Source organism: Arvicola amphibius, chromosome 14, assembly GCF_903992535.2.
Source record: "Arvicola amphibius chromosome 14, mArvAmp1.2, whole genome shotgun sequence".
NCBI lineage: Eukaryota > Metazoa > Chordata > Mammalia > Rodentia > Cricetidae > Arvicola > Arvicola amphibius.
Genome location: NC_052060.1, coordinates 2,559,310 through 2,582,160, shown reverse-complemented (window position 1 = coordinate 2,582,160; position 22,851 = coordinate 2,559,310). Strand labels below are relative to the sequence as shown.

Below are 22,851 nucleotides of genomic sequence, written 5' to 3'. Positions count from 1 at the left end.
TGGCTCCAGCCATTTGTCTGGGGTTGCTTTGTTTGTTGGAATGTCACAAGAGTCAAGCCAGGCAGGCCTCGCGCAGAACCTCCCTCCAGATGGATGACTGCCTCAACTTGTCCTCCCATGCTCAGCTTCTCACAGTGAGACACTGCACAGAGCTGGGCTCTCTTGCTCAGATCGCCAGTGAAGAACTTGACGGCATGCATCTGGATCAGTAGTGGCCTTGGACCCCGCTGTCCTGCTCTTCTCAGAACGACTTGTCCTTGGCATCTTAAGCAGCTTGCGCACCTCCTTTCCTCTTCATCCATGTTTTCTGAGTCTCTTCCTCTGGCTTCCAAGGTGTCCTAACTTTTCCCGGTGCACACATCTCTCAGTTCCCCTCGGTCTGCCTTTGTCTTAACTGATCCTATGAGACCCAGCTCAAACTCTCCTGACTCCCACACAGCATCCGCACTATCCAGCTATTGCTCTGGCTCTGCAGCTGGAAGGCCCCAGCCTGTTTGGTGTCAATGTGAACACAAGGACAAGAGCACAAATTCTTGGTCCCTCCCCACGGTACATGCAGTACCTGTCCCCAGTTTCCCAGTGAAAGGGGACACCAGCTCGCAGAGTTCCTTTCCCATGAGTGAGAACATCACCTGACACAGGGCTCGCCTGCACTCTCAGCTGTCACGCCATGACAGTCTTCTGGGTGTGATTTGCTTTGGCAGAACTGGAGGAAAAACCCAAAGTGTCCTTCATGACCTTGGATAATCCTGTCCCTGCCCTATCTTCAGGGAACCAGGCCTAATCTATCCCTGCCTATCTTACTAGAGTGTGGAGAGCGAGCAGCCTTCTGTGCGGGACACAGAGGCATGTGACTGCCTCTGAAGAGCGTCCCACCTGGAGCTCTGTCCTAGTGGCAAGGACAGCAGCACAGGATGCAGAGGGAAAGCAGGCATTAGACACTGCTTTTCAGGAAAGCCCAGCTTCCCCATGGTGTTTTCTCTTCTGCCAGGTCGCTCTGCCTTCTGGGTGGGCCACTACCCTTTCTCTATCTCCCTTGGTGCCATCAAATTTTGTCAGCTTCACCTTATGGAGAGAGTCGGTAGGGGGCACTTGTCTCCTCCTTCGGGCATGGGCTTGTCCTCTCACACGGACATAGAGGTGCTGGCTAATCCGCTTCTCTGCCTCTGCTTGAACAACCACACCTTGTACCACAATGGTTTCAGCACAGCAGAGAAAAGGCCATGACAGACATCCCTGGGTCCTTCAGAGCAAAGCCAATCCTTCCAGATGCCTAGCAACCACCCCTCCACACCCGTGGAACCTCTTTGAGCCCCTTTGCCGTGAGTCTCCAGTTTCCCCAGCTCAGTAACTCAACAGCCTAGCTTCATTCCTCCTGGCTTTCCGACTTGCTGCTCCTGCACAGAAAGCTCTTCCCCCAGACTATGGCAGCCCCTGACTCACATGCCAGTGTCATGGTAAGGCTCCCGGCCACCCTGTTCCTACCAGCATTCCTGCTGCACCAACACGCCCCAGTTTCCGTCCCAGCCCCCACCCCATGCATCACACTACCCAACACGATGCATATCTGGCTTTGTTGTTCCTATTTCTCAGCCCCTTCCTGATGCATCCCTGCTACTCTGTGAATGTTTGTTAAGTGGATGGATGGAAGAAGACAGGGAACAGCCCATTTAGTCATAAGCTGGCAGGACAAAGTCGGCAGAGTGAGGCCTGTTGCCCCAACTTTACATGTAGGCAATAAAACGCCTCCAAATAATAACTGACCAAACTAGCTTCTCCCAGGAAGCAGAGGAGCAATGGAGGCTGGGACTGACTTTGTTCCCAGCCCAGACATAAGAGCTGCAGTGAACAGACAAGGCATGGGAGCAGCCTCACCGGCTCGGCAGGGCCTCTGCCTCCGGCTAACGGCAAGGCTGTGTGTGAGTGACTGGCTACTGCCTGCTCCTCAGAGGGAGCCTGAAAACTATTGCTGAAGGAGACATAGCATGGGGTCCTTACTTCTGCCTTTGTCCACATTCCGACTTGGCTCAAATCATCAAGTATCCTCAGCATGCCAGGGCCTGCCGTTGCAGCTTTTTCTCAAGGGCTTGTGGGCCTTAGCTCAGAGGCACTGGGGAAACACGGGGAGTGTGTGAAGAGGTCACTGAAACTCAAACTTGGCTGAAAAGTAAACGCCTTAGGGGACATCAGGGCTATTCCTGCTCATTTCCACCCCAAAGACAGTTTCTTCTATAAACATCTTCAAATACCACCTAAAAGGCTGACCACAAGTCCTATAGACCACGCGCCACAACATGGTCAGAAAGCCACTCCCTAGTCCCTTTACACTCAAAAACAGCACAGGTTTTCAAGAGCCGACTTTGAGTTTAGAGATATAACAATGCTTCCCTTTGACAGCCCGGCTTTCCAAGGAACATCTAAATCTAGCCCTAGGAGCTAACAGCACGCACCCCAGGAGGTGAGGAAGCAGCTCCGCCAGAGTCCAGGGACATCTGGGTGACACCAGCTGAGCCTTCCAGCATTTCTGGTTGTCCCTTTGTTTTGATCCCCCCAACCTTGCTAGAGGAAGCAGCATTTGAGGGGAGCCAGCTGCCACTCCCTCCGCAGTCTGTCTCCTCCTCCGGGGGAGCGCTGTCCACCTCTTTGCATGGTTATTAAATCAAAAACCAGATGGCTCTCTGGCAGAGCTTTATCAATTTGCAGTGTTTCTTTCTTCTTATTAAAAAATATTTCTATGTTTTATGATTGGGAAATGTTTGACAAGATGTGTGGAAAGGGCGGAGAGCAAGGCCTAGAAGGAACATTTCCTGGAGAAGCATCTTCCAATGGGCAGAGAGACGAGCAGGGTGGTTTCCCATGCCAGTGCTGTCTAGCTGTGGTAAGGGCTTGCCCCTCCACATTTCGGGCTTTGACAGGAAGCGTGCTGTATCTCCCGGGTTTGTGGGGCTACCACGTGCACGGCCATGCACATCTCCCATATAGCTCTGCACACATGGCAGCCTCAGAATCCCTGCGTTCAGTCAATGAATAAGAGTGAGTCTAACTCCATGAAGCTAGACTCTGAACAACACCAGCACAACAAAAGCCATGTTTACTTGAGGCAAGTGTGTTGAGATGAGTCTAGACATATGGAACAAGGGACCTTCCTTGAAAATAGTATGTTTATGAGGAGCCACCAGAACAATTGGGTGGCAGGGCCCAGGTGAGGAGGGTGGCTCAGGAGAGAGATGAAGTGGGCTGAGGACCAAAGAAGCTGTACAAGTCAAGACATACTTGCCCCAAATCACCAGCACAGGGCTTTAGTATAAAGAAGGCATGGAGGTCTGTGCTGGCAGCTGCGTTCCCTAACTATGCATCTTCCTCCCCTACCCTCTTCTTGCCTCCCCTTTTTCTTGTCAGTCTTCCCTCTTTCTTCTTTGCCCTTCTCCTTGTCCCTCTTCTACTCTCTCAGCCTCCTAGGAGGGCTCATAATGGGAGCCCCATTTTCAGGGGAAGATCACCCATGCCTCCACAAGTAATCATTCGTTCTTGGGGGATACGAGTCTCTGCTCTTATCTGCCAGGCATGATAAGATGCAGGTGGCAGAAAATGAGCCAGGACTAGGTCCCTGCTCCAGGGAGCCCCTGAGGAGTCAGGGCAGTAGAAAGTGAGTGGGGCCAGCCGGACCAGGTCTGTGGTCTGCTGGCTGCTGGCACACGGCATGGAAGGGGTAGGGCAGCGGGTAAACCAACTGATCTCTGACCCTGCTGTTAGAGCGGTCCTTTCTTTTCTGCCCAGGTCCTCTCTATACCTCTCACCCCTTCTCTCCTACATCTTCACGTGGCCAGTGCCACTGTTGTCTTCTAGAACCCAGGCCGCATCCGGCGAGCGGTCCTGTGGGTCCTCGCTCTTGCGGCACCTTTTACCAGCTGTATCCTACCAGGCACCTCGCCTCGCCGTCAGCGTGTGCCTTCTTAGCTCCCTCTAAGCTGCAGTCTAGGAACTCTGCCAAAACTGGGGCGCCTCCAGCGCTCCAAACAACAGTGGCTCCCACTGGCCTGAAAGATGCAAAGGAAGAAGAAATGGCCTCCAGAGGCGCGTGGCGCACACACCAGCGCCGTGGCTGAGGCGCCTGCCCCTGGGCTGTGCTGGTTTACAGCCCTGTGAAGACCCTCCTCGTTCTCCTGGACCTTGGTTTGCTTCCTCCCATGGGAAGGGAGGTTGGGACTCAGCTACCGTAATGGAGATGACTTATACCTGAGGCACATGGGGGAACGGAAGCCAGGGATCTGAACAGCAGAACAGGAACAAGCACAGGCTGGTAACTGTGGCTTTGACGGAAGAGCTTAGGACTGTGTCCTTACATTGACACGGCACCTCCCTCTCTGGCACTGAAGGAGAGAGGCCCAGACCCTCGTCCTGATCCCCAGCAAGCAGCTGCTTCTTGTGCTCTTGTACTCCTGGGTGCTGCTCATACCGGTCCTCCTGTCTAGAGACCCCGTGGAGCTGAGGCCATCACCTCCTTTAGATGGCTTTCCTGACCAAGTGCCCTCTGAGCTTGTCAACTCTCTACCACTTCTCCACCCAGGCCTTGCCCCTTCTGGTACTTTGCCCAGCTTCTCAGCCATGTGAGTTTGGAATGAACCGGGTTTGTCTCATTTCATTGGCCTCTACTGCCTTTGGTTTTCACTTAGCTCCGCCCACCCAGGGCCTCTGTCCCTGTCTGGGAGTCTTCTTTCTCCTGGTTGAGCCTTTCTTGATACCTGCCATCAGTCACAGGGCACGACAGGTAGGCAAAGGGCTTTCTGAGGGCTGAGTTCTCATACACAGAGGCAAAAATAAAAGTAGTGGGGATTCTTGCAAAATATTTCCTCTGTGAGCTTAGAAATATTCTATTTCTCATCTCGTTTTATTTCTGGAACTATCTCCCTGAGGTAGGCATGTCTGGATTGTAGCTTTAGTCTAAGATCTAGAAGTATCTCCCTGAGGTAGGCAGGGCTGGATTGTCACTTTATTCTAAGAAGGAACCACCATTATCATCATTGATCAAGGCCAGCTGGAGCCCTGTGTGCCCACACTGTACGCACTCTCTGATATATAAGATGAACACCTGCCATCTTTCATTTCCTGATAGGAAACCTAGCTCCACTAGATCAGGGCATGTGTACAAAATAAAGCATTTGCTTGAGGGTGGAGGTGCATGCCTGCCATCTCAACACTCAGGACGCTGAGGCTGGAGGACCAGGAGTTTGAGAATGGTCTGAGCTACATAGTAAGTTTAAGGCCAGCTTGAGCCACCAAGCAAGACTTGGTCTAAAACACAAAACAGTAACAAAAACCCAGGGCTGGAGACAAACCTCAGAGGTAGAGCACTTGCCTAGCACAGGCAAGGCCCTGAATCCAGTCTCTGCCACCTCCCAAAAAAGGAAACAAATAAAGCATCAACTGAATGGGTAAACTAAGTGTAGGCTTGCATTTGCCCAAGTGCCACAGCCCTGTGCTTAGCCATGGAATGCCTCTCAGGAAACAAAGGCCCAGGAAAGCGGGGTGGAGAGGTCGCTGGGGACTTCCCCCTGTCTGGTTTCTGGGTCTGGATCTCTATGAAAAGAACTCTTGTAATTAAGAGCTAGGGTTGCCTGTTCAGTGGCCTAGGCTATGTACAGCCCCAGGAAACGGCTTTCACAAAGGCTTCAATGGCGCCCCCTGGGGGGAGCAACTGCAGAGACGCTGGTTCTGGATGGAGGGAAGAAGGGGGTTTCTCCTCAGAGAATAAAAGGCAGGCAATTTCTCACCTAGACAGGGTTAGTGTGGGAGGGAGGTGGGGATCACTCTGTGGCCAAGAACCAATAGAAACAGAAGGAGGGATGCCCTGAAAAGGGTTCCTTGCTCATTTACCCCAGGAAAAGGCATGATGAGAGCTTTGGGTGGGAAGACTCCCCTGCAATTGGGAAGTGGGGAGCTGAGGAGGAACCCTGGAGGCTGTGTGTGTGTGTGTGGGTGAGGGAGAATTTAGCTGACTGAGTTTGTAGCCACTAGAAAGCCATGAGGAGAGAGGTCACTGCAGAGGCATCTGGGCCAGGCCAAGGACAGAGCTAGCCTTTGCCGTCTTCTAAAGACAAGGCATGGGGCTTCCTGACCACAGTGTCTCCTAAAATGTTTCCACAGACCCAGGCATCACATGTTTCCAAGCAAAGGATGGCCAGTACAGGAGGTAGAAGGTTCTCAGGTAGCTCAGGTTAGACCAGATAGCTCAGGCTAGGTCAGGTAGTTACAGGCTAGCACAGATCCACCCTTCCCACTGCCAACTGCCTGAAACTTTAGCTGGCATGATTAACTGGAAGGTTCTGGAACACAATGTCATGTTTAGTGCTTGTGAATAGAAGGATGGAGACAGTCAACCACACCCAACTCTTCCCCTCAAAAGGAGTTTTCTTGCTGGATGGACTTTTACGTCCTCAAAGATGGCATGTCCCATGACCCTTGCGAGCAGCCTCTGGAAGCAGTGCTCCTGGCTGGGGCTCAGGCCACAACTTCTGCCCCTGAACCGCATGGGGTAAAGACTGCCACCATTAAAATTCCCCTTTCCTGCCTCTTGAACTGAGAGGTGCTTGCTGGAGAAAAATGAGGGACAAGACAAAGACGAGATGACCCATGGAGATTTCTGTCAGCTGCAGGGCCTGGAGATAAGGTATGAAATCTGTCCTCATGGTACTGGCCACTCGGGGCCCCCTGTCCTCATCTAGATCAAGGCCAGGTCTGTGGCTGTGATCTTTGGAGCATGGGCTGGCTTTCTGGCAGCCCACACTGACAGGGCAGATAAGGCAGTGAGCATCTGCAGCGCCCTTGGCCCTCAAAGGCAATCTTTGAGAAGACAGATTCATGGGAGCCTTGTCTTGAATCAGCTCATGAGCCCACTCAGGCGTAGTGGCTTGGTGGCAGGTGCCTTTCCCCACTGAGCCATCTCCCTAGTGTCTGTTGAATTTTGAAATCACACTCTGTCTCCTTTCTTTTTTCCCCTCCCACTCCCAGGGCACCTGCAGCTGGGTTGACTATACACGCAGAAGCCAGGAGGCCTACTGCATCTAGGGAAATAAGACAAAGCCAGAGGCCAACTCGGGCGGGAACCTTCAGGCTAGCCTTGCCTTAGACACCACTGCAGGTGCCTCCCAAGCCAGGAAGTGAGTTCCAAGAACACTGATGGCTTCCAAGCCAGGACTGTGACACTGACCATCGCCTGGGATCCATGATAGGACAGGAGAGGGCTCTGGCAGCCAAGCCACGGGAGAGCAGGAACGACCTCCCTCAGAATTACGCAAGTCTGTCTGTCGTCTGTCTGTTCTCCTCCTTTCCCTCCTCTTCATCACCCTGGAGAGGCGGCAGGATTCCTTGGTCCCAGTGTCCCTGGCCCCAGCAGTTTTAGAGGAAGCAGTCACACAGAAGAAGGTGCTTGTAACATGTTGCTAGGCAACAAAAATGTTGCCTGAAAGCTACAACCCACCTCGGACACTTCACAGGACTGGAGACCCTCAGATGTGAGCACAGAGGCCGGGAACAAAGGGGGTGCAAAGGGAGGAAGAGGCTGGAACTGGGAAACCCCAGGGGGAAGGGAGTGAGCCTGGCAGGTGTGCAGAGCCCAGCAGCACACAGATGGAGGCTCCATACTGAGGTGCCTAGCCGGAAGCGAGCTGGGTGGTAGCTCCTCGCAAAGCCTCCCCTGTCTGGTTCCTGTCCTGTCTGCTTTAGCTGGGAATAAAGTCTCATTTAGGAAGACGATGGCAATGGCTGACAAGTGATTTTTTTTAAACACCCTTTAAGCATCGGCCTGATTCTCCGCTGGCTTTCAAAGAATCAGAATTATATTCTAAAGCAGAGATGGCCTCAGCCGTCATCCACACCAGACATCTATTTGTTTGGTGGCCTAGGTACTCTGGTCTCTGTGATTCTGGACCAGAGCAACACACAAGGGGACCTGGGCCAGGTCAGAACCTGCCTTATGCACCTCCCCAAACCTCCACATTTCTAAAGAGGGAGGGTGACTCTGCCTGCCTCCCTTCACAGAGTGCAGGAAATAACAAAGCAAACAGAGGACCAGGGGATAGGGGAAGCATGCACCGTCCACACAGAGCCAGCCCCAGCTCCTGCCAGGGCAGTGTCCTGGCTGACCTTGTGAGATGACTTGCCAATAGCCATCAGAGGCAACTGCACAGCAACTTCAGCCATGATGGGAGGGGCCCCAAATCAGGCCTCGGAGCTTCCACCCGAGAAGTGGAGGTGACCCAAAGTGACCACTGTGACAAGCCAGTGTCACAGTGGCATCTGCAGCCAGCCCCGGCAAGCAATGACTTTTTCTTCTCTTCAGACTTCCAGGTCTGGTTGGGTCCCAGCACCCTCCCTGTAGCGTACTTTGACAAGCTGGTCCCATAGTGACAGCTTGATAGTCACAGGAGACTATAGTCTAACTTCTGAAATAATGGACAACCTCAAGATAAGTCTACTCCCTACATAAGATCCATGATTTAAATTATAAACGAGAGCAAAACACATTAAGAATGCTGCTCAGGCGAACTATGTCTGTTAAGTTTGATAAAATAGTAATTAAAAGCTACTAACCAGTCAGCCACAGCAATTATTTAACTCTAAAAGTTTGACAATATAGGTGTCGATGGGGCTCGTTCTGGTTTGTATTTTCTCAGAAAAAGCCTATTCAATGCCCCTCCCCCTCCCCAGAGAAAAGTGGGCATTTCCATCTGTGCTCCCTTATGGGAAGTGGGTCTCCTCTGAAAGTCTCTGTTGCTGTTTTTTGTAAATCACACCAATCATAATTTTTTTGAGACACCAGACAGCATGCCCTCAAGAAATTGTGGCAGTTGGCTCCCACTGCAAGACGAGCCCAATCCATTCCTCATGGTATGCTGTCTCTGAAGCTCGCTCCTTCCCCAGCTCAACCTGTTTACACCCAGACAGCACTGCGGCAGTACCGGTGGCCCCAGGTCTCAGGTCCACTCCCGGAGCCCCCACATCCTTATCCACAGCTGGGAATCCCCTGTTCCCATCTTGACTGCACACTCCGTGGGACAAAAGAAGCGGAAAAGCTCGTGCTGTTTGCGGGGGGGGGGGTCTTCCATTTCTTGAATCACCTAGGGAGTACACCGGACTTGCTCAACTCCAGTCTGCAGAGCAGAAACATGGGGTCAGTGAGAGAAAGGCCAGGGCTGAAGAAGAGCCAGCCACAGTCACTGAACTGAGGTCACGCCCTGCGAGGCCATGGGCCCAGGCTTTCTTCTCTCCCCCACCTCCTCCTTTCTTCTTCTCATTGCCGTTTCTCTTCTCTTTCTTCTATTTCCTCCCCTTCCTGCCTTCTCGTGTGTATGTGCATGTGCGTGTGTGCGTGCATGTGTATACGTGTATGTGTTGTTTGTGCTCATACATGTGTATGTGTACATATGTGTGTGCATGTGTATGCATGTGTATACATGACGTGGCACATTTGAAGGATCGTTATAGGACAACTCAGTGGAGTTGGTTTCTAGTTCTTTCCCCTTCTACCACACAGGCATCAGGCTTGACGGCAAGCCCCTTTTCCACTGAGCCATCTCAGGGGCCCTTTCCTGTTTCTTTTGTCTTTAAAGACAGGGTGTTATATAGTCCAGGTTGACTGAAAATGCTCCCTGCCTTTGCTTCCCAGACCGCATGCGTACAGCACACAGGCCCGTGTCACCATGGCAGCTTGGACCCAGGCTGTCTCACTCCAGCGTGATGCGTTTCACCGTAAGCAATAAAACTTCCATGGAGAGACGTGAGGGGCACTGCAGCCACTGCGAGAACTCAGCTAGCTTATTGTGGGTTACTGGGCTTGGGCAGTGGAAGCTGGCAGACTCTAAATTAAGGAATATGAAATAATCTTCTGTCGGGAACATCAAAGGCTTTTGAAAGGGGGTAGAGTGTAGCAGAACCAGAAGCTTCTACAGATGGGAAAACAACAGGGATTGGTTGGCAGGTATGGAGAAAGGTGATTTGAAGGGAAATACAGACAAGAACCACAGAGCTCGAAACCCTTTGTGGAAGGTTGGGTGGGGCAGGCATGGGCATGGGGTAATTAATAATGCTGGCCTTGGAGACAACTGTGGCCCATCTTCACAAACCTAGGCGTGATTCTGAACATAAGTCGAAAAGACTCCATTTCCCCAGTCCCAGGAGATGCAGGGCACAGCGGGGTCTCAAGCACCAAACAAAGCAACCAAGGATTAAATTGTGAAGGTTGGCAGAAGGCGGGTTTCGTGTCTGAACTAACAGCAGCTGAGGGGTGGGCATGGGTTTCTGATCACGGAGGCTCATCCCTTCCCCTGTCTTCCTCCCCATCCAAGGACTCCCCACCTTGGAAAACCGTGAGTAGAGCCTCCTGTTCTCCGCATACCAGAATGTCCTTCAGGGTCCACTACAAGAGAAAAGCGACTTCTTGACTGGGGCTGGATACACTCTTGGCAGAGTGGGAAGGGATCATTCACGGGAGGGGATCATTCATGGGAGGGGATCATTCATGGGAGGGGATCATTCATAGCAGGGGCAGGGGCTTACAACCCTTCTCCTCCGGTGTCCCCAAAGCAGACAGCCGGAGGAACAAAATGTCATTGCTAAAGACAGTGGAGGGAAACCCAGCTGTAGGACCTCAGGCTGGAGGAGCTGGGATGGTGTGTTGGGAAGAGCGCTGCTTCCCGGCACACTGCTGGGGGAGGAGGCGCTCCTGCAAGGCTCACTCCTCAGGTGCTAGCCTGTCCAGACCTCAATGTTGTCCTTGTTAGGAAACCTTCCTGATTCCCATTTCTAGACTCTTCTAAGAGATGCTATCCGTTAATTGCAATGCAATTTATAATTAATGTGTATTTAACATAAATAAAAATACAAAGAAAATAACAACAAATAAACAATTTTGCTGTTTAAGTGTCAAACACTTATACTGTGAGAAACGTATTGTGTAGAGAAAAGGAAAAACAGAAAAAACTGTGACTCAGAAGTAACAGAAAGAGAAACTCAGCTGTGGAAAGGTGAGGATGGGGAGATACCAGACAGACATTTGAGATCGGAACTCTGCTGACGCTCGAGTCGGGGCCCTGGGACCGGTGGCCCAGTGCTGAAGTCACCCCGGCTGCAGCCCACTGAACCTGGGCATGGCAGCGCCACTCTGGAAGGGCCACTCTGCTCCAGGCTCAGGGGAGATTGGGTGCAGCTGCCCCTGCGGCCAGGCAGGTGCAGGAACAGCGTTCTCCTGCAGGCTCCTCAGCTCAGCTGTGGCCACGGAGGAGTCGAGGAATCACCTGCCTTTCCCACCCTCCTTGCAAGAGCACGTCCCCTCTTTCTATGATTTCCAAATGCACCCTCACTTGCAGCGTTCCCACGCCTTCCCACCAAGGACGGTGCCAGGCAGCATCCCTGTGACCCACCCACCCACACCTTGGTGTCACAAGCCTAGGACACAGCCATTCCAAGGGAGGCTCCAGGGAGATGATCCACAAGGCTCTTGTTATCCTGCCTTTTTCTAAGGCCATTGACTGCTAGGTAGGAAGGCGAACCTTCAAGAAGGAAGGTCAATGGCCCTCTTCAAGGGAAGTTCTTGTCTGGTTGCCCACTCCCCATACTTCCTGCCTGGCTTGTCATTAATCCGTGTTTTATTAAACCAATACCGAGTAGCAAAACAAGGGCGTTATGCACAGCACACGATCCTCATACTGTGGGGGTGGATTTTGCCTGTGAGTATGTCTATGCGCCACTCACAAGCCTAGTGCCCATAGAGGCCAAAAGGGGGCGCCAGATTCCTTGGAACTGGAGTTACAGATGGCTGTGAGCCACATGTGGTTGCTGGAAATTGAACTCAGGTCCTCTGGAAGAGCAGCCAGTGCTTCTAACTACTAAGCCATCTCTCCAGGCCGAGTTTATATTTTTTTTTAAAGGAGAGAAATCTTAAATTGTATTTACGGTGGAGTCAAATATGCCTCCTTCACTTTACGGCTCTTCTCTTCTGAGATGTTCTGTCTAATATTTCTTTTCACCCCAGGATTGATGAAATATTCACTTTGATTTCTGGCTCCTGTTCCCATTTCTTCTCTATCTGACTCTTTAATCTACCTGGAATTTATTTTGGCGGCTGGTGAGAGGTGGTGTGCCAATTTGGTATTTCATCTGAGCTTCCAATTTCCCCATGAACGTTTATAGAATAATCTATTGCCTCCTAATTGGTTTTCTTTCTCCATGATTGGGTTTCCACACTAGGATATATTTCAGGGCTTTCCATTACGTCTCATTGATCTGCCATTACTGGTTCTTTAGTAATGAGTAATGCCCAAGGGACTTAATTATTCTTTGTTTTATAGTACATTTTAATATCCACAGAGAAAGTTCCCTCTCTGGGCTTCTCTTGTATGAGTTAAGCTGTTTTCACTTATCATTAAAATGTTCTGTGAATCACTCGTTGTTTTTCCCTAAACTTTCTAATTTTGTTTCCGATACAGCAAAAATTGATTAAATTTGGTAACTTTCATATTTGTAAATCCTGTTTTTAAAATTTATTAGTTCCTGTTTTTTCATTATAAACTTAATCTGCTCTCTATCTAAGGCTTTTTATTTTTGTTTTTCGAGACAGGGTTTCTCTATCTGTTCCTGGCTGTCCTGGAACTCGCTCTGTAGACTAGACTGGCTTCAAACTCACAGAGATCCTCCTGCCTCTGCCTCCCGAGTGCTGGGATTAGAGGTGAGTACCACCACTGCCAAGCTTGTTTCATTCTTCTCATAAGTATAATCTTTTTTCCTTCTTTATCTCTTTTTCTTGGCTTTTTGAGACAGGATCTTGGTATACAGCTCTGGTACTCAACATGCAACCCATGCTGGTAAAACACTAAAAGTAATCCTCCTGCCTCAGCCTCCTGAAGCATGTACAATACCTGGTTTCATTCTTCACTTTTTAAAAAAAATATTTATTTTTATTTAAATGTTTGGGTGTTTTGCCTGTGTGTATGTCAGTGTACCATATATATGCTTATCCCCACGAAAGCCAGAAGAGGGGTTCAGATTCCCTGGAACTAGAGTTATAGTTGGTTGTGAGCTGCCATGTGGGTGCTGAGATTTGAACCTGGATTCTGGAAGAGCAGCCAGAGCTCTTAACCACAGAGCCATCTCTCCAAGCTCCTTCACATTTTAGCAATGAAGATGATAAAGAGTACTTTCATCTGAGTACATAGTTCTCCATCAAAACCTTTAGTACTTCAGGTTTCCTTTCTTATTTTGTATATGTGCATAGCGTGTATACATGAGTGTGCATGTGTGGGTGCATGTGTGTGGGGGTGGGGTACATGTGTGTGTGCATGTGTGTGTAGGGGTGCATTGTGTGTGGGGGTGCATGTGTGGCGGTGTGGGGTGCATGTGGGGGTGGGGTGCATGTGTGGGGGGGGGGATACATGTGTATATATGGAGGCCCAAAGTGGATAATGAATGTCTTCCTCAGTCCATGTCCACCTTATATATTGAGGCAGGATGTCTCAGTAAACCTGGACTTGCCATTTTGGCTAGTCTGGCTGTCCAGCTTGCTGGGGAGATTCTATCTCTACTTCCTGAGCGATGAGATCACAGGTGGCTGCCACACCCACTGGGCTCTTATGTGGGTTCTGGGGACCCAAAGCTGATCCTCAGCTTCACCACCAGCCATCTATCTCTCCAGCCCCGGATTCCCACCCTCGTCTTTCCAGGATGAAGGTGCACTCCGTGCTAGGGCATTTTCATCCGTGCTGGTTTCTTTGTTTCACATGTATGAGTGTTTTACTTACATGCATGTCTGTGCACTTGTGGGTCTGGTGCCTGCAGAGAGGAACTGGAGTACTGGGAATCGAACTCTGGTCCTCTGGAAGAGCAGCCAGTGCTCTTGATTGATGAGCCATCTCTCCAGCCCCCTTTCATCTAAAATGTTAAGCGGTTCCTTTGAACCACACAGCAGTTTATGCGGTGAAGTCAGCCTGGCCCCATAGCCCTCTGATTTGCATTTACATAATAACTCCTGGCTCTTACTTTTTTCTGGGTCCCTTTGCTTTAGCTTCCTCTTCTTAAAATAGCATGAAAATAACTATTGCTTTGAAATCTCATCAAAGTAAGGGACACTGTCTTTTAATTGAGGAGGCAAACACAACTATTGTTGATCATTATAAATTTTAGATCATTATAAATTTGGTTTCCTGTTTCTGCCCTTACATTTTCCAGTCCCAAGTCCTTGTTTCTTCTGTCTTAGCTTAGTGGGACCTGATGTATGGAAAGTACATGTTGCTTAACTTCCTCACGCTTCAGCTTCATCCTGTGTGGAACCGGGATGTCACACAAACATGAGGCCTCAGACAGGTGAGGTACCAACTTAGGGTGTGTGGGACGACTTATGGCTGGTGCTACTGTTTTCCTTGTTGCATGGTTTTAAAGTCCTACTTGTGGGAGCCAGAGGGATTTCTCCCGGTGGTTACAGCACACTGGCTGCTCTTCCAGAGGACCAGGTTTGACTCCCAGCACCCACAAGGCAGCTCCCAACTGCCTGGGACTCCAGTTCCAGTGGATCTTGACGCTCTCCTCCGGCATCTATGGGCACTGCACAGACACATGTGCAGGCAAAACACCCATGCATAAAAATAAATCTTTGTTTTTAAATCCTACCTGTGGTAACCTAAAGGTTTAGATTATGTTTTCGACTACATTCGCAATGTGTGTCATCCTGTAGTCACGCTTTCTTCACACCAAAGCCACTGCCATGGCCCCTCTGTTCCCTCCTGCTCCTGCCTCAGAGCTTCCCCAGTTACTAGCAGAGAGCAGGAGCACAGGTTGGTCCCTCCTCCTTCTCCTCCTCTGCAGCTCTGAGGATCAACTTAGGGCCTTGTGCTTGCCAGGCAAGTGTTTTCCCTGAGCTGTAACTCCAACCCCAGATTGGCCTGGTTCCCTCTGTCTCTACAGGCCAGATCGCTAGAAACAAACTCTTCATTGGAATATCTGTAAGAAAGAAATAAAATTTACACAGTCAAGATCAAACACCTGCTAGCAGGCCGGAGATCCTGAGACAAATAGTCTGCATATAAACTGAAGCCTCAGAGCAGAAGAATCCAAAAGGGTCCAGCCATTCAAGAAGATGGGACAGTTTACTTGCAAAGCAAGATGCAGCCCATGTTTGTCAGTGCCGTGGAGGCTTTTCTGCTTCTTCCAAGGAGGCAAACACACACATGTGGGCAGCCAGAGCACGGCTCAGGGTGTGCAGGGAAAGCCGACTTCCCCAGCCTGATGCACTGGGACCTGGGGCCTCCACTGTTCCCTTTCTACCGCTGCTTGGCATTTGACAGTGTTTAATGAGGAGGTTCCTGGGGTGGCCCTGGGAGGCCTGTGGGAGGTGGGCATGCAGCCAAGAGAATCCTGGAGAATGCTGAGTGCTGCCACTGTCAGGGCTCAAAGGCAGTGATGTCATGCATCTCTGGGGTCCCGGGAAAACAAGCTGATGTTGCCACTGCCCTCCTGGCAACCAGGTGTTGCTCTCCCAACAGAGGGCTCCTCTGTGCCATTATTAACTCCTATCTGTCCTTGGCAGGAGATGTTGAAACATTTATTGTCCCATAAAAACCAACTCCAGATAGGAGAAATGATTTAAAAAATGCATCTTGCTGAAGAGGGATTTCCATAGCAACTTCAAAAGCGTGTACATACAGCTAGGATTGAGTATAGCTGACAGAAACCACCTGAACCCTATGCAAACCCTGGCCTCGGTGGCAGCAGCCAGAGAAGGTTCTAGAACCCATCATGGTGTTTAATGCCCGTGGCAAGTCAGTTGGTGACAGAGTCTCCATCAGGTCAAGCTGAGAGAGAACAAGGTCATCTTTGCTGTATTCCTCTCCTACACTGGTCCAACTCTCCAGTCCCCCAGAACAGCCCCTGTCTCAGTGTCTCAGCCAGTCATGCTTAGGATTCGACCTTGGGAAGCACGGGGTTTCCTACAGCTCTGAAAAAAGACTAGCCGGCCATTGTAAGAGAGTTTCGCCTGATTACTTGGTCTGTGTATACTTTCATGGCCCTATCGGTCAGATTCTGGACAAGAGCCAAAGACCATGAGATTTGGGGACAGAAATTTGGGGATGGGGCTGCTCTCTGGATCAACACAGGAAGGGTGGCACAGACTAGGTGTGGTGCAATGGTAACAGAAACCTCTAGATGGCCCTAGAGAGTTAGGCTCCAGGAGGTAAAGGGCTCTCCAAACTCCCTGTCAGTTGGTGGGTTCCTGCCACCTCTGAGTAAGGGGTGTGACCCTGAATCAGGCAGCTCTCCTGAGAGGTGCCACAATCCCAGGTGAAGGCAATGAGTGCCCCAATCAGCATAGGGTGGAGCAGGTGCACGCTAATACCCTTTGCACACACACATATACATGCACACCCTCAATTGCACAGACATCATACGTGCATGTGTACACATGTATGCACACACATGAAGATACCATTGGACATGGAGTCAACCCTGGAAGCAGCATGGCAGAGTGGTCAAGGACACTGATGTCAGAGGAGACCCAACAGCAAGCCTGGCATTTTTATGTCACCACAGTGGCCTTCAGACCTCAGACTGGAGATGTGGCTAGGGCAGTCTGGGGCACAATTTCCTGGCCCTGTAGGATCCAGCTTGGGTTGACAAGATAAATGTGACATTTAGGGTAGAAATCAGGCTTGCATTCTGGCTGCGCACTGAGGAGCCCTGTGACTGCAAACCAGTTTCTTCCCAGCAGCCGACTCCAGCGTGAGGACAGTCAGGGTTCCTCGTGTCTGCTCTTAGGTTAATCTGGGATAGCATGGAGCGTGAGTTATAGAGCCAGCAGCGTGAGAAGCAGGAGCCAGGGCACTGTCCCTGAGCTCAGCACCATGTGCCTAACCTATCCCAAAGCCTGTGTCCTTAGAGGCCAGGCTATGGGAGGGTCTGGCTGGCTCTGTTTCCTGATCTGCAGCTGGATCTCTTGAGCCATGTTTGCATAGAAAGCAGCTGGGGATTCTGCAGCAGCACAGGCTAACCTAGCTTAACAAGGGCTAATCTTGTTTAACCTGGGCTAACCCAGGCTAACCCAGCCTCATACATCTTGATGCAAGCTAACCTTGTCTAGCCAGACTAACCCAATCTGGACCTGGAAGCTTTGGAAGGTATTAAATATCAACTATGATGCAAAGACTTCTGAAAACAAAGTTTTCCACAATGTGATTATTCACCAGAAACAAATAAATAAGTTGTTAAACTTGTGACAGTTTCAATAAACAATGCAGCTCATTTGTAGGTACCTGGTTGTATGTTCAGGCTGACTGTTTATCTGAAACACATGCCAGACAAGGGACAAACATGGAAAACCTCAAGTGTCCCAAAAGGCTATACAAATTCAATTACCACTGTTGGAAATCTTGGCTTCTGATGATTAGAAAGGAAAACAGGATAAGTATCAGCAGGGATTTGGTAGGAGTCTGTCTATTCTGGTTATAAAAAAAAAAGGCAACCACAAAGTTCCTGAGTTACTTGGGGATTCTACAATGCATGTTATTAACTGATTGCCATTGCAGGGCAAGATACAGTTTGCAAGGGTCGCCTTGCTGGACTCAAACGATAAATTCTATAAATCAGTATCATTATCCTTCGTTCCTTATTGAAGCCCAGGGAGGCGGAGTGGCTGCTATTCCTCAGCAGAGAGTCCCATATGGCAGCCAGCATGGTGGGCATGCACCTGCCATCCCAGCGTGAGGAAGCAGGAGGAGGGGATATGGAAACAGTACAAAGGGATCACAAGTTCAAGGCTAGCTTGGACCACCCTGTCTCAGATAAACAGTAAACAGTCCCATGAGAAGTTTGGGACTGGAAACAGGCAGAGCTCCACTTTCTCTGGGGTAGGAACGTGTCTGCCAGAGAAAGTTCCCGAGGAACCGTTTAGTGTGGGTCCCTGCTAGGAGAGGAGCTCGGCTGCTGAGCTGTGGTAGGGCTCTAGATAGTCGGCTGGTATGGTTTGGGGCTCTCTGTCAGAGGCCCCCAATGCTGACAGTCACAGCTTGGTCCTCAGAGGCTGCCCCTCTCAATCTAAGGACTGTGTTTCGAGCAGCACAATGCTTCTGTCTGGAATCTGAAAGTCACAGATAACACCCCAAAGCCATTGGGAAACTTAGTTAATGGCTCCTGTGTGAGATCCATTCTAGCCAACTCTCCACTAGGATTCCCTGTCTTGTTTTATATCTGCTCGGACCCGGGCTCACAGAAGGTCTGACAGACAAACTGGATTCTCTGTCTTGTTTTATATCTGCTGGGACCCAGGGAACAGCCTGTAAGCACTGATGCATTAGGGCAGCTACCGGGGTCTTTGTAAGCCGCACGGATTTTCTCTGGGCCTCCCACACAGAGAAGCTCTCTACCCCTGGAGCATGGCTTTATCTATTTCATTTCAAGTGACTCTTACTTTAAAATGAGGAAAATTCAGCTTCTCGGGCAGACTCCAGAGGCCTTGCCTCGATTTGGACTCTCCATGTGAAATAAGATTAGAATGAGCTACAGTGTCAGCTTGAAAAAGGCAGGTGTCCCCAACTGGGCCTAAGGAGTGGAGGAGGGAGATAGAGGTCCTATTGGTCCTAATCGGGAGCCACAAGGGTGGCTCTTCTGAGAACTGGCTGGTCATTACAGAGCCCGCGATCTCAGGCCGCAGGTCCTTCACTCCCATCATCGGTTTTCTGAATCACCAGCTCCCTATAATCTTTCCCAAATCTATTTCACTGCAACGTGGTTCTCCAGCTCTAAAGTCCATCTGAATCATGGCAAGAGGCTCTAGAACATCATTGCTGAGTCAATAACTCTGGGGCGAAGGCCCTGGATTCTAACAAGTCCCCTAATGATGCTGATACTGAAGCAAAATGAACAGGCTTCATTACTGAAGGACTTATAGGAGCATTTCAAACATCAGCAAGCACTATTCATCTCCAAGGGGAGAGCAGGCAGAAACTTGTAGACTGATAAATACAGAACAGGGGCTAAGACGCAACCAGAAGGCTTTAACACACTGCTCTAAAGAAGGAACAGAAGTTAGTTCTGTGTATTTTTCCAGCTTACCTGGGCTCCAATGTTCAACATTCTAAACCAGCTCTACCTTCTTCTCATTCCCATTTTCTTTCTCCTTTGAGGGGTCTGAGAACATTCCCACCTCCTCCATCAGACCTTAGACCTGAGCCTCTCTGCTCCGCCTCCCTTCCCCGTGCCATGTTCAGAGGCTCCCTGGAATACCTTTCGCAGACGCGTACGGTCCAGGCGGCGATGATCCACAGAGAGATGCTGAACACCAGCAGCACCGTGCCGGGGCAGATGGTCATGAGAGTCTTCATGACGAACCTGGTGTTGAAGTTGATCTTGTTGAGGGCTCCGATGCTCCGGGAGGAGGCGTCGGTGAAGAGCTTGCTGTGCAGCAGCATGACTCGGGCGATCAGGTACAGGCGCAGGAACATGGGGATGGATAGGATGATGTCCACATCCGCCTCTGCCCGAGAAGGGGTATAGGAGAAGGCCAGGCGTGCGGTCCAGAAGAACTTGTACTCTCCAGGAATGGGGTGGATGGCACACACCAGCATCTCCAGGCTGATGTAGAGGATGCGCTCGTAGGTCATGGCTATCCGCCAGTCATCCGCACCATTGTCGATCACAAAGAGCTGGGAGAGCAGAGAGTGTGTTAGTGTGGCCAGGGCAGGTGAGCAGGAACACCACAGGAGAGGCTAATGGGGTTCCACTGTCCTGACCACCTCAGGGCAGGCTGGGATTCTACCTATGCTGAGAGTCCTAGTCAAGAGTCGAGACCTGTGTGGTCAGCTGCAGGTCCTGGCTAAGATGCCCACTCTCTGCACCTTGTATTCCTCCTCTGCAGGTTGCTTCCTAGGATATTGTCATGCCTGCCTGTCTGTCTGTCTGTCTGTCTGTCTGAGACAAGGTCTCACCCTGTAGCCAGCTAGCCTTAAACTCATGGAAATCCTCCTGCCTCAACTTTTCTAGTGCTGGGATTACAAGAATAAGCCAGCATGGCAAGCTAGATATTGAGATTTATAATAAAAAAGAATATATTTGGTCTTCACCTTGGCTGAGGCATGCGGTTATTAAAACCCCAGGAGAGTACAGGGTTTGGCATAGTATGAACAAGACACTGGATTTGATCCCCAGCAACACACACACACTACCCATGCATGCACACACATATGTACATACCACACACACATACACACCATACATACACATCCCATACCACACACACACAATGAGCTTCAAAAATGACTGGGAGGATGTTTTGTTTTGTTTTGATACAGGGTTTTACTATGTAGCTCTGGCAGTCCTGAGTTTTGTTATGTGGACTAGGCTGGCCTTGAACTCACAGAGATCTACTTGCTTCTGCCTCCTGAATGCTGGGATTAAAGGTATTCATACCTGGCTACTATTACTTAGTTTAAGCCCAGGGCTTCACATAAGCCAGGCAAGTTCTTGCCACTGAGTCATGTCGCCAGCACAGTCAAAATCTCCTAAATGCCCATGTTGGGACTGAATGCCAGGGTCGTGACTGCTTGGGAGGTGCTGGCCATCCACGGGGTAGGAACTAGGAAGAAAATGGCTATCAGTCTCACCCTCCCCAGGTGGCATCAGTGGCAAAGCATTTCATCAAGCGTGCCACATCGTGAGCCTCTGCAGAACCCAAGGACAAGGTCTGGAGACTTCTAGATAGCAGAAACACATGGAGGTGCCTGCAAGGCAGCACACCCACAGAAACCCCAAGAGCTCTGTGCCCTTCCCACACTCCTGCCCTGGGAGTCCATTCCAGCTTGCTGCTAACAGGATTCTCTGAAGCATCCTGAGGAACTGTGCAAATGTCTCCCTGGCTCCAGCAGATGACTCAAATCCAAGGCCCAGGTCACAGGGGTCCTGACTCACAGCTGGCCAGTCAGACAGCCCCATGTGGACTTTGGGAGTGGAGCCAGACCTGAGGGACCAGGTCAGTAGCCAATTGATGTGGGATTCCCATCTGTATGCTGTGAATATGTTTTGTTACCACTGGTTAATAAAGAATCTGCTTTGGGCCTATGGCAGCACAGAATCGAGCAAGGTGGGAATTCCAAGAAGAGACAGAGGAGAAAAGAAGGCAGAGTCAGAGAGACGCCATGTAGCTGCCGAAGGAGGCAGATGCCCTGGAACCCTACCATGAGCTCGTGGTAAAATATAAAAATAATAGAAATGGGTTAATTTAGGATGTAAGAGTTAGTTAATAAGAAGCCTAAGCTAATAGGCCAAGCAGTGTTTTAATTAATATAGTTTCTGTGTGATTATTTCGGTTCTGGGCAGTCAGGAAACGAACGAGTGCCTTCCGTCTACTGCTAGCGGCATCTAATGCTAACTTCAAGTGGGGTGTTAGAGCTGGGTTAACTGCTGAACGTCCCTCTGGGGTTCATGTCTGGTGTGGGAACAAAATTCCCACAAATCCGAAGAGCAGAGGACTAAGGCCTTGGGTCCGTCTCTTTCTGCTGTGCACCGCCATGCTCCCTCCAGCATGAAGGATCCAGCCTCCATGTGTTAGTTTGTGCTAAGGGGGATTAAAAGTGCTTTTGTGTTTAAAGGGGAAACAAAACCAGAAACCCCACATCTCTGAGCTTCAGCAAGTGTGGTGTGATGGAGAGGAATGTTTCCTTTATTACTGAGCTCACAAGTGACCGGGTTTCTGATTCCAACTCGGAAGAGGTGGCAAGTGTCTGCCAACCACACTGCACTTGCGCAATGCATGGAGCATCTATTGCCTGGCTCCTGAGCCTAGGACTAAGCAGTTCAGTAACCATGGGTGAGTTCCTGAACCCCACTGCCCCTCCATTCTCTTGTCTGGGAATGTGACATCTGCTACAAGCAAGTCAGAGGAGGCTACAAATGTCGTGTGCAACACACCCTGCCTAACCCCTACCACACTATTAGCTACTATGAGCAAAGCAGTAACTATTAGCGATTGTTAATATTAGCTATGACTGTTATTTTTAGCCTTACAAAGAATAGCATCTTGGTCTTCCCATAAAGTGAGGACTGGGCTCGGGTTTGTCTCCATTCCTTTCCAGTGTATCAACCTTCTTCAAATCTTTGAGCCCTGGGGCCCAGTCATGAGAACCCACTGCAGCAGGCATTCCATAGATACCTGCTACCTACCTTGCTCATACTCCATTGAGATTATGTGGAGAAGGCCCAGCCTTTGACCCCAAGGAAGCCCCACTATGGGGTCCCACTGTGTTTGATGACTGCTCAGACAGTTGTACTTCTGTCTTTCAGCAAGCTCAGTCATCTCTGAACAGAGGAGCCTTGAAGGTCCTGAGCAACTGGGGCTTGCCTACGGCTGAGGCTATCGCCAGGACATTGGAGGAGCCCATCACACCCCTGTATCTCCTGGATGCCACCTGCTGCCACGTACCCTCATGTATCCTGCCCAGAAGCCTGGGGAGCTGTTCCCTTCCAGCAGGGCTTCTGCTGGCCTTTAATAAAGAGCTGGGGTGAAGGCCCTACACTCTGGTGTATAGGGCACTCTGGGGCAGAGAGCCTCGGAGGGCAGGCGTCCCCACCTATACAGCCTGAAAGGAGAATAACCCGAGTCCTGTCTTGGATGACCAGTTCTGAAAAGCCAGCGAACAGTCAGGCTGTGAGCAAAAGGAGCTGAAGCTGTGGCGGGAACTGGGGAAAGATGAGTTTAACTGAAATCCAGCATCCACAAAGGAGAAAAGATGGCTGGCCAAAGGGTAGAAGGACTAAGCTCCCTTCCCTGCCCACTCTTGCCTGCAACAGACTGCCTCTACCTCCCCCAAGGTCTGGGCCCCA

The 22,851-nt window shown here is 50.3% G+C and overlaps 1 protein-coding gene across 2 annotated transcripts in view; it reads right to left on the bottom strand.

Annotated features, from left to right (window-relative positions):
* Kcnn3 (potassium calcium-activated channel subfamily N member 3) overlaps positions 1–22,851 on the bottom strand; it is a 139,276-nt gene that overhangs the window by 32,262 nt on the left and 84,163 nt on the right. For both annotated transcript variants that reach the window (XM_038311495.1, XM_038311494.1), the window contains exon 3: positions 19,261–19,679. In XM_038311495.1, the coding sequence (XP_038167423.1) occupies positions 19,261–19,679 (419 nt within the window). The remainder of the gene's footprint in view (positions 1–19,260; positions 19,680–22,851) is intronic.